The following is a 16021-nucleotide window of genomic DNA, read 5'->3' on the forward strand; positions in this document are numbered from 1 at the left end:
GCGGCTTAATGGTTCAAAGAAGTATTCATAATAACTAAGGTTGGTCTTGAAGGTAAACACGGCGAATTAGGTTAAGTATGTACGACTTGAAATAAAAACCAGGTTGCTATGTAACTTCAGTAACGGTAGCGATGTTTTCTTAGCCATATTCTTTTAATACCTACTGGAGTCGGGTATCTAAGGTCTTTAGGTCATTCCTCCAAATACCTATCTCAATGTAAGTGCTTCCTTAAAAAAAAAATATACATCCAATTGTTCTCTAATTATCAGCGCTATACGAAAATTGAATATTGAAATCTCTTTAGCTATTGGAAGTATGAAAAACTCATCGTGACTGGCAGAGTGGAGGGCACCAGACTTCGATGACCCCTACTCGCTGGACCGATCAAGTAAAGGCCATTACGGCTTACGATGCATCACCCTGGCGTAAGAGTGCGCCTGAAGAAGGAGATTGGAAGTATGTGGTCTTAAAGAATTATTAATTTCATCGGTAGTGTCTATTTACATATCATCTCCCTTGTGGACGAAGGAAGGTGTAATGTTCCTCCAACCTAGAGAAAGGATCCTCCACTAGTCTAATCTCGGACTGGCCGTCACGAAGGCCCCAGTGGGTATGTTCTATAAATCCTTAGGGTATGACGTCTGGCAATGATTCGTAAGCACAAATTGTAGATGTCGCTACACACATTAAAACGACTTTATCACAATTCATTATTATAAATGAGATAAAATCTCATTTCACATCAGTTAACAATTCGTCTTATGTTAAAACAAAAAGCTCAGACCATTATTTTATGCATCAATATTACAGACAATAGTTATCTTTAGTTAATAAATGTATAGTTTCCGTTTTAGAACAATACAGAGTTGAAGGTTCAAAATAGAACAAGCATTGTAAGATCCCTATTCCCTTGAGGCAGATGCAACTGTACAATCAACGATATTATATTCCAGTTATGTGTGTACTCAGAGATTGATTAAAAGTTAACTTTTACATTTAAATAAGTTCATAATGGATTTATTAGAAAATGAATTAGCTTTAAGGTTGCCGTTGTAAAGCGGCGCCGTACTGTGGCCATGTTGTTCTCTGTTGCTATTAAATAAATGTACTTTTTCGTAGCTATGATGTCGATAAATATTATAAAAACAGCGGAAAAGATAAAAGTGAGCAATTTTTAATCCTAACTTTTATGTAAAACATTAACCAATCCTTCAATCAATTCGAAATAAACAAATCTGATAATTTTCACCACACAGCCATGTGAAAATGCTTAAAAAAACTATTTGGCCTTTTAGCAATCAGAAAAACTTCGGTATCTTCAGCATGATATAAGCTTATTGATAAAGGGTAATTTTAAAATATAAAAACTAACGTTTATAAGATTTAATTAAATCCTATATAGATATTAAAGCTTTTATTCCAACAAATGCGACATGTACGTATTTTCCCAATTTTGATCTGCCTATATCTGTGTATTTAAAGTTAGTTTGTGTTAGTCCCACACAGTAAAACCCAGTGAAAGCTCTGTCAGCGCTGTAAAGCTTCCATTCAGATCCGCATTTTATGATCTATAAGAACATTCAAAAGGTACGAAATACAGTGTTTAAAATCCTTTTATGTTTCCTTAAAATATGCTGTAAAACAAAGCAGATCGCTACATTACGCTGCTAGCCAAGTTTTCAAGTTAACAAAGGTTTTCAACGAGACAATGGGATGCAGACATGCCTATCCATCATAGGAGAGACGTCTGGGGTGATTTAGTTATTTACCTGCGAATATTTTACTAACATATTAAGATTAGAACCAATGTTAATGCAGTAAGCAGGTTCTAGTTGTGTAATTAAAACTACGCTAAAGAAAAACATGATGAGGAGTGATTAGGAGAGAGAATTTCTAGGGACCGAGCCATTTTTTTTCGTTATATGGACAGAAGAGAAAAAACAATTTAACCAATTACAATAATTTCTAATTTTATTACTATCAATAGGTAAATTATTCTAAACACATATATTCTGTTAACTATGCCTGACGTATTTTGCTATGCCAATATTTGTTTTGTATTTTTTTGAGTATTTTGTCTGGCCATCTTGACAGTTTGTTTACGAGTAATGGCACATGTGTTAATGCAATTAACAATAACAAAGGCGAGACGGCTGTTTATGACCTCTTTCTTAGAAATTTCGGCACCTCAAAAGGTTAGTTTTGTAAGCTGATTATAAAAATAATCACATTTAAGTATGTTGTTGATGTCTAAATATGAAAATATTTCTTCGTAATAGAGAATGGCTGTTGCGTTATAAAGAGGTTATTAATATATGGGTTTTGTGTTAAACCAAACAAATATAACTCAAGAAATAAATATGAAGATTTTGTCCGCTGTATGTCATTTATGCTCTCGGCAAATACAATGGACTGGAAACCATATAATATTTTACTAGACAGCCAAGACTTTGATTAATTCGCTTCGAGCACACACAATGAAATATTTCAGTTCCAACTTCCATGAGCATTATTAATATTACCTTTTAACTTTATTAAATTTAAATTTCCATCATTTAGAATAATTTACAATTAAATTAATGTTTATTACATTTAAAAATAAGTAGTTCTTTGTAATTATAATTTTACTACAAATCATATATTTATATATTTATTTGATTAATATTATTATTATTCGAGCGAATGTAATAACATATTAATCAAAAACACATTAAGTATGTATTGCTACATCATATAATTAAGGTGTGATAGTTATGTCTAATCTACAAGGCAAGTAGGTGATCAGCCTCCTATGCCTGACACACACCGTCAACTTTTTGGGTCTAAGTCAAGTCAGTTTCCTCACGATGATTTCCTTCAACGTTCGAGCGGATGTTAAATGCGTACATAGAAAAAAAGTTTTTGGTGCACAGCCGGGGATCGAACCTACGACCTCAGGGATGAGAGTCGCACGCTGAAGACACTAGGCCGACACTGCTCTGCTCTCATGTAGATTAACCATTACAAAATCAAGCCCACGCAAACCGCTTTTCAATATCAAAACACTGGCTTTCATCAATCTTCAGTAATTAACCTTGAAAGATACGCTTAATAACCATTCTTTTAAATACTCTTACAAATAATCTTTCTTTTAAATTGAATCTTTCACTTCTAAAATTCCAAAGATTTATTTAATCAATTTTATATCACGCAACTTTCATAAAATTGAAACGTTAAATATAAGCAAATAATTCTATGTTAAGGTTTCTTTTGTTTTAAAGATCGGAGTTTTACGTATCATATTGCAACATTCAAACTACAAAAAATAAAAAAATGTCTTTATTCAATACCATAATTGTACATTGTTTTAGCGGGTATTGAAGTCCCTGAACTAAGTCTAAGTAGACTCTCTACTCTACTATAAATTGTGTTTTACATTTTCATGCCTATTATTGTATTTTTTTACATATAATCGATGTGTAACATATGTGTCATGTGTTATAAATTAATAAATAAAGTAATGAGCAATATTATTTCATTGTTAGGTACTTTAAATTCGCTGATGCAATGATGTCTTATCGCTAAAAAACAGCGAATTTATAAAGATACAAAATCTTGTATCTGTTATAACAGTGTAAAGATCTTTTTATTTGATGTTATCTGTGATCGCTATCTCTTTTTTATTATAGGTATACCTATTCGTGATTAATTACTATTTAAATTATTTATAAAACTGAATAAAAATTATCCTTAATCCAAAAACAGTGATACTTTACGAGCATTAAAGTCCGGATAACATTAGGAGGCCCAGCAAGCCCGTCCAAGTACACCCCACCCCCTAAGCCTCCATCGCGCCAACCGAAGCAAAATTCTACTCGTTTAAGTTCTGCGGCTAGTTACGAACTAAAAAGTTTCATTGCCGTTAATTGAGTTTTTCATTACGCATTATTACTTTAAGTTTTATTCGAAAACTTTAACACGCAAAGTTTTAACATATAGCTGTTGTTTATCGTTCACGTTTTCTCACATAATTGTTTCCAGTTTCACTTATTCTATTTGTGCTACTCTGTTCATAATCCTACAGCTTACATATATTATATATAACAAACAACAATTATACTAAAGATATAGCCAAAGATAAAATACAAAATATATACAAAAAGGTTCAAACATTTACTAAATAGTATAAGATCCCGCTATACAACGACCTTCACCGAGATGCTTATTTAATGAAACTTATTTTATATTTAATTTAATATGTCAATAAATATAATCCATATGGGTTGCCTAGCAAATTTCAGTCCAGAGTATGTTTAATGAATATTTAAAAAAAATTTTTTTTTTATAATTTGCATGTAGTAAATTTTTTGAACTTTTTTCAATCAATATTTCTAATCAGGGTAGTATTATATATGTATCACTAAAAACTTCTTTTATACTAAAGATGTATATATACTTTAGTGTCACATAAAATATATACACATAAATAATTAATTGATTAAAAACAACCTAACTTTTGCATATTCTATGGGCTTCATACTTTCGATTGGTATATAATTTATCTAATAATCATACCGGTGAAATGTTTAAAAAAATATTTTTATTTTAAATTAATTAAAAATACTCTGGACTGAAATTTGCTAGGCAACCCATATGGATTATATTTATTGACATATTAAATTATATATAAAATAAGTTTCATTAAATAAGCATCTCGGTGAAGGTCGTTGTATAGCGGGATCTTAGACCAAAAGGAAACAATCAAAATTGTATCAAAATTACAATTAGTCGATGACTTTGATATTCTTTCTTGTGTCCAATGTAAATTAACAAATGAATTATATTTCCTCACGACTTCTTGAAAAATCAGGTGAGTTTGTGATACTTATACATTATAACCATATTCATAGAAAAATAGCTACACAAATTGTTTGTAACTATAATTTTTGGAATTGAAAAGAAATCACCACCAACGCGTTAATATGAATAATATAAATATCGTTTCGTCTACAATATAGATTTCTAATCGAAATACACGTACTTTAAATATGAAAATGTGTAAAGAATTCGTGTATACTGTGATACTAAAAAACTTAAATTAATAATTAAACATTGACTAATCATTATTTCAATTACGATCAACTCAGTAGCGTGAATATCCAATCAATCACAGGTTAACAGCGGCCGGGACAGCCGAAAATAGCGACATGCCACCTGGATGTATAGGGGAGTAGGGGGAAGCGGAAAATCAATAAACCGGGCGAGCATCAAAACATACCCCCTCCACCCGGCTCTCCCCGTCTCCCGGGGAAACCCACCCTTGTTTGGCAGACACCGTCCTTGATACTAGCCCGGGCAACTTTAGATAAACACTGTTATAGAGAATTAGGTCGGTTTTGCGTTTAGTTTTGGATAAGTATATGTAAATAGTTCTGGTATTTAAATGCAATTAGACCTTATAAGTCAAAGAATATATTTTCTTAACTTTAGCGACTCGGGCGATTCAATAATTAGTGAAGCACTATATAGCAAAGTTTTGCATGAAAGGTCAACCAACGACTTTGGTATTCTTCTAAAATTCTAAACAAATAGATTCACTCTAAGCTGTTTGGTATGCAATAATGAAACAACAGAAGATCAACTAGCGATAGCGCCGCTTTGACGGCCAAAAATGGTTAATTCATTAAATTAAGAAAATCGCCCTACTGTAATGATTGCTTAACGCACATTAACAGTGTTAAAACACACATAAAATATACTGGTAGCCCCGTCTATCCTCCCTCGGACAGGCAAAAAAGCTGGCGCGGCCGCAGAGCGGGCGGAAAAGAATAAATGGCTCAAATATAAGAAGTCTTTCCTCTTCGATTTTGTCCTCATTGGAGTAGAGACTCTTGGGCCATGGGGTTCCAGTGCACAGGCGCTAATTAAATATTTAAATTGGCGCCTGGTAGATAGTATAAGTAATATATAGTAATTAATAAAGTAAGCGTTAAAGGTACAACACCGCCATAGGGACCAAACTTTTTAAATTTGTTTTAATTTTCTTGTTATTAATTTCTGGTGTGTGGAAATAAATTACATTACCTTTTAAAAAACATTTAAAGAATTCATTTGTATTACGTATACAAGATAATTTATCAAGTGCTACGGTATTTACGTCCGTGACCATGACGCAAGAAATATCTCGGCGATAAAAGAATTCTAGGCAAATAACGTGTTTAATGTTGATGTTCTATTTTTAGACATACTCGTTAAACATTATTTACTATTGCGGATTAATTGAATGCAAATTTTGTGCAGAATTAAACTTTAAAACCTACCGTCTACTGGGTATTCCCCAGATGGGGCATGATCTTTAATAATTTTTCTTGTTCTTGATTTGGATACACATGCCGATGTTTTACTTTGCCATAGGAGCAAGTATTTGAAATGATACTAGGTATGTTTTAGACACATAAATTTGACTAAGCATGTCTGTGCAATGGCAGAAATTTTCGTGGTTAAATAAAATATCAAAAATATAATTTATAAACAGAAACATTTTAAATAAATTATATTTAAGTTTGTTAGACTACTTGTCAGAGTATTAAATAATGCATACGTAAGATTAATTCTATATCTAACATTTATAAACAGTACTTTGATCTGACAACCTTATACGTTAATAATGCCAACATGACTAAAAAGACAAAGATTGAAACAAAAACAAATCGTGACTCAGTACATTAGAAATATATTTACAGCAAACATGATTCATTACATAAATGTGAAGTAAATATTTGACTTAACTACATAATAATATGTTAGAGATAATAAACTCTCAATTTGAGTGCAAAAAGGAAATTTCCATCTTTCCGGTGAAATACCTAACGCCATCTAGTGGGGAGTAGCGATAACGCTACATTCCCTTATAGTTTAATGTATAATGTATGTTGGAATATGTATTTTATATTATTATTTTTGTTCAACCGTACCTAGAGTTTATCAATAGTTAAAGTTAATTAAGGCATTTTGTAGATACTAAATATGTTTACCATTTCAATTGTACCATTCCTTAGAATAAATTAATTATACATTAAGGATAATTTACTCAAAGAAGTTTTTACCTGATAGGGCTGTAGATTGGCATAGTCGTAAAACTGTAGTTGCTTATCATGAAGGAATTCAACAGGCTGCGACTCAGCTTGTAATATCACTTCAGCTGTCAATGCAGCAAATGTCTGGAATTAAAAATGATTATTTTAAAAACATAGCATATCATAAGTTTAAAATATCATCAGAGAATAAGAATAGAAGTGCTAAAATTCCTAGTAGTTTCCTATATTATATTATTGATACAAGAAGCGATTTTAAGACCTAGATCTGGGCCTCAGATTTCTAATTCGATGAGTTCTCAAATCGTAGTAAATTATTGTATTTAAAAAATTAACACGGATATATATCTACCTCTCATGCAATTTTGGGAAAGGGACAGAAGTCCGTAGAGGTAGAATACCTTTAAACTCTTATTATCTTTAATCACTCTTAGCACTTGAATAATCAGACTTATTTTATGTCTGGTTAGGTTTAATACAATCCTGTTCAATGTTCAGGTAATAAGTGTTAACATATGAAACACTCTTTGATTCACTTTTATAACCAAGTCTATAATATGTACATACAGTTTTTTAAATTATACAAATGACTCATAAACATTAGATTCAAATGCACCTGTGTTTATTATGCAGTTTGATAACAAAATGACCCACTTTAAGAGAAACCCAATTTATTTCAAGTGCAAAGACAATTAATAGATTGCATCACCTTTAAGACTTGGAAAGAAAAACGTTACAAAATAAGTATGTCCAGGCATCTTCCAGATGAGTTCGTAAGAGTGCTTCCAGAATATAGTCTATTAAAAATATATGGTATAGCAAACTTTGTGAACTAGTTGAGTAAAGTTGATGCATGCACAAATACAATGAGAGAAATGGGGTCACGCGAGCATCTCACCTACACATAACACACGTGATCGGGAATGTTCTGTATACAGTATACACGCCGATATATATTACCTACTAAAAGTGTTAACAATTCTATAGAATACTGGAGTTAGTAGAATGATGATGATGAATTTTGGTAAACAATACAATTTTGCCAGACACTTAAGTGAAAGTATTGAATGGCATTAATTAGGCTTTATAAAGAATAGATAGAGAAGATTAGGCATTAATCCAATGTTCTATTTTCTATATTTCTTTAGTACACGTGGCGCCATCTCTTGGTATTAACAGGAAACGTGCGTTACCAGCACTTTTCAAAAATTTTAATCCTTTGATGTATAAATGAAATTATTCTAAATTATATATGAAATGATAACTAACCAGTGCTGGCCATTTCACTTCTTTACTATTCACTTTCCTTGGTGCCCACACTAAAGTTCTTTCAACTAAAAACACACGAAACGTCCTCAATGAATAAACCGCTACCCACTCTCTTCTTTGCCAGTCGACACCATCGTATTCCACTAAAACCTGAAACAATAAAAAAACATATTTAAGTCATATTTTTTAACTATTAAAATTCAATTCAAAATAGCCAAATTTAATCATACAATTTCTAAATGTTATCGACGCCATCTTACGTCGCAATGTTGAACCAATAATGTCGTTGGTACAAATTGAATTCCAGCGTTTGATGCGAAACGTCAATAGATGGCTGTAGGTGTCGGGCTGTTGCAAATAAACCCGAAGAACCCGCGTTTTTAAAACTTTATACTGTTTTTTATATACCATTGAAAATTGTTTAACTTCAAGGCATTTGTATACCAATATTTTTAATTTAATTTTTAGTTTAAACTTTTCTTAAAAAGTAATAGTGGTTCGCTTTCGAGATATGTACGAGTCAGTGCAATATTGTAATATGATATTATTATATAAAATATGTATCAAAGATCGTAATAAACTATGTAATCATCTACCTACGTAATTAGAGAACAAATAAACGTGGATACGTTTATAAATTCATTTAGCGTGTATTATAATATATTCCAAAAGAATTAGTTCAAGTGTAGGTAATGTCACACATGACACAGTTTGCTAGAAGCCCTATCATGCGACCTTGTCAAAGTACAGTCGAGAATGTAGTAAGGTATTTTACAAATGTATGCAGTTTGCCCTGATGACCTTATAAAATCGAATTGTATGCGTGATATCGGAATACTGAATTCGCTTTGTTCTTCGTGGTCATAACATAAATATCACGCCAGTTAATATACTATTATGTAGTTCCATAATCCGTTGTTTATGCACACTGTTAAAACGGAAAGTCGCATATCTTGGACACATATCTAATAATGATGGACAAAATTGATGTGCAAGTGCAAGTGATGGGCTGTTAAGGCCGATTTACATTATCTTAGTGTTTAGGAGAGTGCTTTAGGATAGTACCTACTTTAGTTGAAACATGTAAACGCTACTTGCTTTAGTAAACGCTACGCTAAAGAACTTGCCTTTCAAGTTGTACTAAAGCACTCTCCTAAACACTAAGATAATGTAAATCGGCCATTAGAGGAAGTCGTGGTTGCGGAACGTACGAGAGTGGACCGGTATCACATCCATTTTTATTGCAATTTTTAAGAGTTTATTAAACGCCCCCTTAAATTAAATTACTTTGTTTCTAGGACCATTTTAGAATTTTAAATAGGTCTACATCCTTCTGGCAGTGTATCCCATCGTCGCGTCTAACTATTCGCCCCTACTTAAATATTTTTTCAATGAAAATGTACTGATTTCACGAACCGTAAGATTCGCTTTTAATTTTTAATTTATTATTTTACATTAAATTTGGTTTTGTTACTTGTTTTTAATTGTACTGTAACGACGTTTTAATCGTCAAAAATTCCTGCCATATTTCAACATACCTATAAATAATTATCCGTAAATACATAAATAAGTTCTACTTCATCCTAAAATTGGCATAACAATAACAGATCATGACGAGCGTTTTGCCGTTGGTTCTGTTCCAAGCCTTGGCTGATTCCAAACGTCAAGTGGAAACTACAAACGTAAGATCGTATTCTGGATCGTTGCACCTTGCCAACTCACAAGAAGCTAAAGTACTGAGATGTTTAGCTGGAAAAGCGCATACATAGGGTACCACTGGTATAATAAAGTCGATATTGCAATGCTAGCGTAAAACACGTTTATGACATATGCTTAACGCTACGTGTAATGGCTCCTTAAAAACGTTGTGTAAAACAAAAACTAGGCGGGTAAAAAGAGTGGCGGAGAGTTTATTGCCAGGTCTTTTCTTCCGTTCTACGCCCTCTTGTGTGGGTAATATGTGTAAAAAAGAAAATAATTACTGTTGACGTAATCGCCAAATAACAAAATCTCCGAATTTTCCCCCGTTAGGAAACACTGCGCTAGACAAAACTACCAAAAAGTAAATACTAACATTCTATCACTTATAGAATAAAAAAAACTAAACACCTGGCCACAATCCAGCAGAAATACCAACTTTACAGCGATAGATGGCGTCATTTTCGCGGTTAAAGTACATAGCAGACACAACACAACATGGCAGACTGTCATTTATGAACCCGAAACAGTTATTTAAATAATGTAATAAATTCGCTTATATCCGTTAGTTTAAATGTACTCAAGGATAAAACAATTTTTTTAATTGCTATATATATATACATTTGTATGTTAAAAGAACCGTTGTAGAACATTATACAAAAGCATAGCAAGATGAATTAGTCGTTTCCCGTCCAATGTGAACTTACCGTGCCCTATTTAAGACAACTAAAATTTATACGTGTAGGACTAGAATACGTATTGTGTTTAAGAACAGATGAATCGATGTTTGTATTTTTAACTCACTTTCAAAAAGTATTTATTGGAAAAAATCCTTAATATAAAGTACTAAAGTTTAAAATAAAAACTAAAATGAGAAGCGTAATTTCTTTGCATTTTCAAGCATAGCAAGCTAGCATAATGTTATTACCTTAATAAAATCCTAAATTAAGTTTAACTAAAGTTAGATATTGTATACACAATATATATAAATATATATATTTGTACAAAATAAGGTCCCGCGCCACAAGAGTCTAGTATATTGGGAAATTAATTCCTCACATCTGAAATGGCATTCAAATTGATGATGTTATTTGAAATGTGTTAAATTAACATCGATTCATTTTGCATTTATGTTATTTTGGTCAAGCTAATTTAACGTTAAATAGAGCAGTAAATTGTTCTAACCCTGAACAACTAGACAGTAATTGCTCGTCCAATAATTTTCTTAGGCGATCCAAGAAGGCGCCTTTAAGGCAACGCCTATTCAGAATCCAACTCTTAAATTCTTTAGATTTAGAGTGCAGACTTTGCGCTAAGTGTGTCAAAAACATTGGATTCGTCCTACGGGATTTACGAACTCCGAATATAATATCCAATACATTTTTGACACATAAGTTTCTGAATCTATCATAATACATATATAAATATCTAGAGACAACTAAAGCTATTTATATTTAAATAAAATATAGACGTTGTTACAAACGCTACGGCTGAATATCTTTCAGGCCGCTAGTTAAACGGCGCTGTTTAGTTAAAAGGCTAGGCTGTTGATTGAACGGCTCTTCACGCTAGTTGGCTGCGACATATGTTTCTTTGCAATGTTTTTTAGATATAGTTTACGGCTCTACGTATATGGGGTTTTTAGGGCCTCTACGGAAATATTCTTAGGTGATATTCCAAAATAGAATTGCGAATAGGCAACTCTTTATTCAGGGATGGGCTATGGCCATTAACAAGTGGAGATGAACAGGACACTCCTTCTGAGGAGTTGAGATATGGAGTAAAACTATAATGCGGTACCCAAAAATTAAAAAAAAAAGTACAAGAGATGGGAACATGAAATTACACTGGTTGCAGGCAAGGTTGGACCAAGATTGGGGCGAGCAGAATAGCTGGGGTTTGGTCCTTTATCAGGATGGGCAAACGGATTTAAGTTTATTTTTAATTGTGTGTATAAAAAATAAACTTGTCCGAAATAAAGGCTGCATTTTGGAACGAAGTTCCTTATCGCGCGTTGTGAAAGGGGGCTAGACGGAAAAAATTCTTACGAAAAGTTGTCACGACACTTTTTTGCTATAGTTGTAATATTTTACATTTTGGATTTAGCTATCGTCAACGTCCATACCACGTTGAATACACCGGTTCTCGTCCGATCACCAAAGTTAAGCAACGTCGGGCGAGGTCAGTACTTGGATGGGTGACCGCCTGGGAACACCTCGTGATGTTGGCTTTTTTTAAGATCGTAAGATTGGTGTCGAGAAAATCTATCATACTGTTATGATACCAATTAACATATAAATTAATCGAAAGGAATTTCGTTCCATCCGGGTGTCCCTTGACACCTTACCTCTAAAGTTTTTTTTATCAGAACCCTTCTTTCTACGCCTTTCACTCTGGCAAGTCCGTAACTTAAGGAAGCTTTTGTAGGTGTTTTATTTTCTTTCCTAGTACTTCTTTCCCGTAGGTGGTTTATTTTCTTTCCTCTAGAAGACAACAAAAATTTAAATACAAATTGTATCCATTATTTTTCATGTACATTGCATCCAGTATTCACACCGGTGCTCGGAAAACTCGTTCTAATAATAGAAACGCTAGTACGTATTCAAGGTTGCGAAACTAGGGCAAGCGCGAAAGATTTCAACTGAGTACTTTCTTGTTATAGATGCCTGAAATGATGGGTTTCTATATCTGAAACGCAAGGCTCATCTATAAAAACATAGGTTAAATATTCGTGAAGTAAAACAATTGTGTTTCATACATTTAAATAAATTCAGCGCTTACTTAATCGAATACAGACATTGTTTAGTTTTACATAAATGGTTTAATAACTGGCCATTATATTTACCTTACAAAAACCCCAATGTTTTTTTATCTATGACTGAGCCAAACGGGCATAATCCCGATGTTTATTTACTATTCTATCTTAACAGTTATTACTGATACGATGTTAAGTGATACCGCCGCCCATAGACACTCACATTGCCCGAGGGTTTGCAAGTCCCGTATCCACAACTGAGCGTTTTTTAAGGCAGTTTTTACCACTATGTGGAACCAACTGCCTACTAAAGTATTTCCGAACCAATTCGACTTAGGGTCCTTCAAGAAAAAGTTTTTTCTTTAAATGTGTAAAGGTTATGTAAATCAAAGACAATACTATAGCATACCAATTCTTAAAAGGCCGGCAACGCACTCGCGAGCCCTCTGGCAATGATGAGTGTCCATGGGCGGCGGTATCACTTAACATCCGGTGAGCCTCCTGCCCGTTTGCCCACTGTACTATAATATATGCTGATAATTCCATATATGTTTGAATGTTTATGTAATAAAAATTTAATAAACGACTCTGAGTACGTTAGTTCAGTTAATAAAATGTACTAGTCTTGGAATTATAAGACCGGTTACATTACACGAAGAGAAAATATTATTTCCACCTTACGTAAGAAAGTCGTGTTGTTCTTTATTATCTTAGTACATACCGTAGAACATTAAACACATATAATGTTTATTACTATCTGTATAACGTATTTGTTATTTAATAAAATTTTAGTATAGTAAATTTTTAAAATTAAATAATGCTCTTACTGTGAAGGTCCTTCTACTTATCTATAAAATAAAATAAATGCAATCAAAAGCCAAGATATATAACCTATATAAAGCACCATGGTTAATTATTATTAAATTTTTAATTAGTAAGTTTATAAACGAAAATTTGCTTGATATAAATATTTTTGTTTAATTATTTACAATCAAGTAGTTATATATTTACAGTATTTACAGTTTTCTTAACCTGCAAAGCAATAATAAAAATAATAATTATTATAATTATAATAATGCCACAGGGACCAAACTTTTTAAATTTGTATTGATTTTCTTTATAATATAATATTATTTATTTTAACGTCCCTAACTCAACTGTCACAAACTAATAAATGTTAAAATTATTTAAAATAAATAGGTGTAACGTAATCAAATCGGGATTTTCATCCCGTTTTTCGCGCGAAGATAAAGTGACATAAATTCTAGGGACGCATTTCCCTTCGGGTTCAGTAGGTCATTGAACGCGAGGGGCGGACCGGTCGTTGGATTTGTTGCAAAACAACCTGCCTTCTGGTATGCGTACAGCCTTTTGTTTAATTCATACTTTGTTCTTTTGTGCAAAGACAGTCGAGAAGATTAATTTGTCATGAAGTGTATGCACCAATTGTTTCAATGTTCGGCTTATTTACCGATATTTAAAGGGCAAAGTAACATTAAAGAAAACACTTTTTAACCAGATTGAAGTTATGTTTTTAATTTACAAGAAGTACAGATAATACAACTTTTTCTACAGCTGTGATACGTTTTGACATTCAAGACGTTTTGTCTTCAGTCACCGTGACCACGCACGCTGTAAACAAAGCGAAACGTCGGTTAAATTTAAAATTATGTAAAATAATTGTAAATTAAAAACATAACAATCAAATATACAATATTTACAATTTTATTAACCTGCATAGTAATAATAAAAAGAAAATTTTAATAAATTTAAAACGTTTGGTCCCTGTGGCAGTGTACCTCTAACGCTGTCAGCATTGCCTCGCTGTATTGCGATACTTAATCGTTGAGCGAGGTAAGCACCAGCTCTAGGGTCACCGGTACTATCTATAGCAGTTATATTTGATAAGTATATTTCATTCAATTGCGTCTTCGAGTCGAATGAATCTTAATCCGACTCGTTCCCACAACATCTCACTAAATATTACGCAATGAACTAGCTTTAAAACTATACAACACAAGAACATTTGTTTTGTTTTATAATAGTAGTTTATGCAACTGTCATATAATAGAGGGTATTAAAACATGAGTGTAGTTTTTTGATACAAGCCGCAGGAGAGTTTCAAAAGATTACATGAGTGTTTTAATATCTAATTATTTGCAGTTGCATACACTACTTTATTTAATCTCATCTCATAGCTGTGCGACACTAAATATATTTAAATAGGTTTTGCAATATCAGGCATCTCGTTAACAAAAATGTAGATTTTTTGTCCACTCTTTGGGGCCTGGACTTTTTCAAAAAATTTGAATACTATGGAAATCAAACAAATATGTCATGGACTATGGATCGCGGAATATACTTCAAAGGAGTATTAAGAGTATCCATAGCGCAAAATCACCTGCATCATGACCACACCCCACATCACACAACACAGCCGAATGAGGTATTACCTAGTTGAAATTTTTTTGTTGATTTCTTCCTTTTGTAAATTGAACCTTTTTGTATATATGTATAATATTATGTATTCCATCTTTGGCTATATGTTAATCATAATTGTTTTTTGTTATATATGATTTATGTTAGCTGTAGGATTACATTAGCTCAAATCAAAGTCTATATATGCAAAATGTAAACTACACTTATAGACGTCAATATTAAAAACTTAAAGTTTTTAAAATTGACGTGTGCAAAAACTGCAACTAATTTAATCACCAAACATATAATTTACAAGAAAATTTAAAGGAACTGTAACCTTGACACTATGCTACAATTGACATTAAAACAAGATGAGTATCCCAATCAGTTATTTGCGCGTAATCATAAATTAAACTTTGACTATATGACCCTCTCAAACGCTTATCCCATAGCTTTGTGTACTATTTGTTTGTTTTCGAGACATCAATGTATATTCACACATAGGCATGTCAATGTTCGCGTTGACCTTGTTTGTGAAGTGCGACCTTCAATCATCCATATTCAATGAGTTCCACTTTTAATACCAATGCATAAATGTTACTGGACGAACTACTGTTCATCCAGTTGGATATCTATGTACTAAACAACGACAAAATGACTTAAAAATGTCGTCACAACTATTCTAATAATGCAAATAAATTGTGTACAAACAGGAGTTGAAGACGAGTGACAAGTTGCATTAAAAAAACGTAATGGATTGTGGATGGATTATGAATTGTTTCACACTTGCTCGAAAACGTGTGGAAA

General features: G+C 32.6%; 1 protein-coding gene and 1 non-coding gene across 3 annotated transcripts in view; one reads left to right on the top strand and one right to left on the bottom strand.

Annotated features, from left to right (window-relative positions):
• The window catches only part of LOC125052488 (lysine-specific demethylase 3A), a 153188-nt gene that overhangs the window by 109940 nt on the left and 27227 nt on the right, over nt 1-16021 (bottom strand). For both annotated transcript variants that reach the window (XM_047653369.1, XM_047653368.1), the window contains exons 2-3: nt 8344-8493; nt 7087-7200 (exon numbers count right to left, since the gene is read on the bottom strand). In XM_047653369.1, coding sequence (XP_047509325.1) covers nt 7087-7200; nt 8344-8493 — 264 coding nt within the window. The remainder of the gene's footprint in view (nt 1-7086; nt 7201-8343; nt 8494-16021) is intronic.
• On the top strand, nt 12153-12271 carry LOC125052791. Its single transcript, XR_007117490.1, has one exon. It is a non-coding gene; the product is annotated as a 5S ribosomal RNA (ribosomal RNA).

This window comes from Pieris napi, chromosome 9, assembly GCF_905475465.1.
Source record: "Pieris napi chromosome 9, ilPieNapi1.2, whole genome shotgun sequence".
NCBI classification, from domain to species: domain Eukaryota; kingdom Metazoa; phylum Arthropoda; class Insecta; order Lepidoptera; family Pieridae; genus Pieris; species Pieris napi.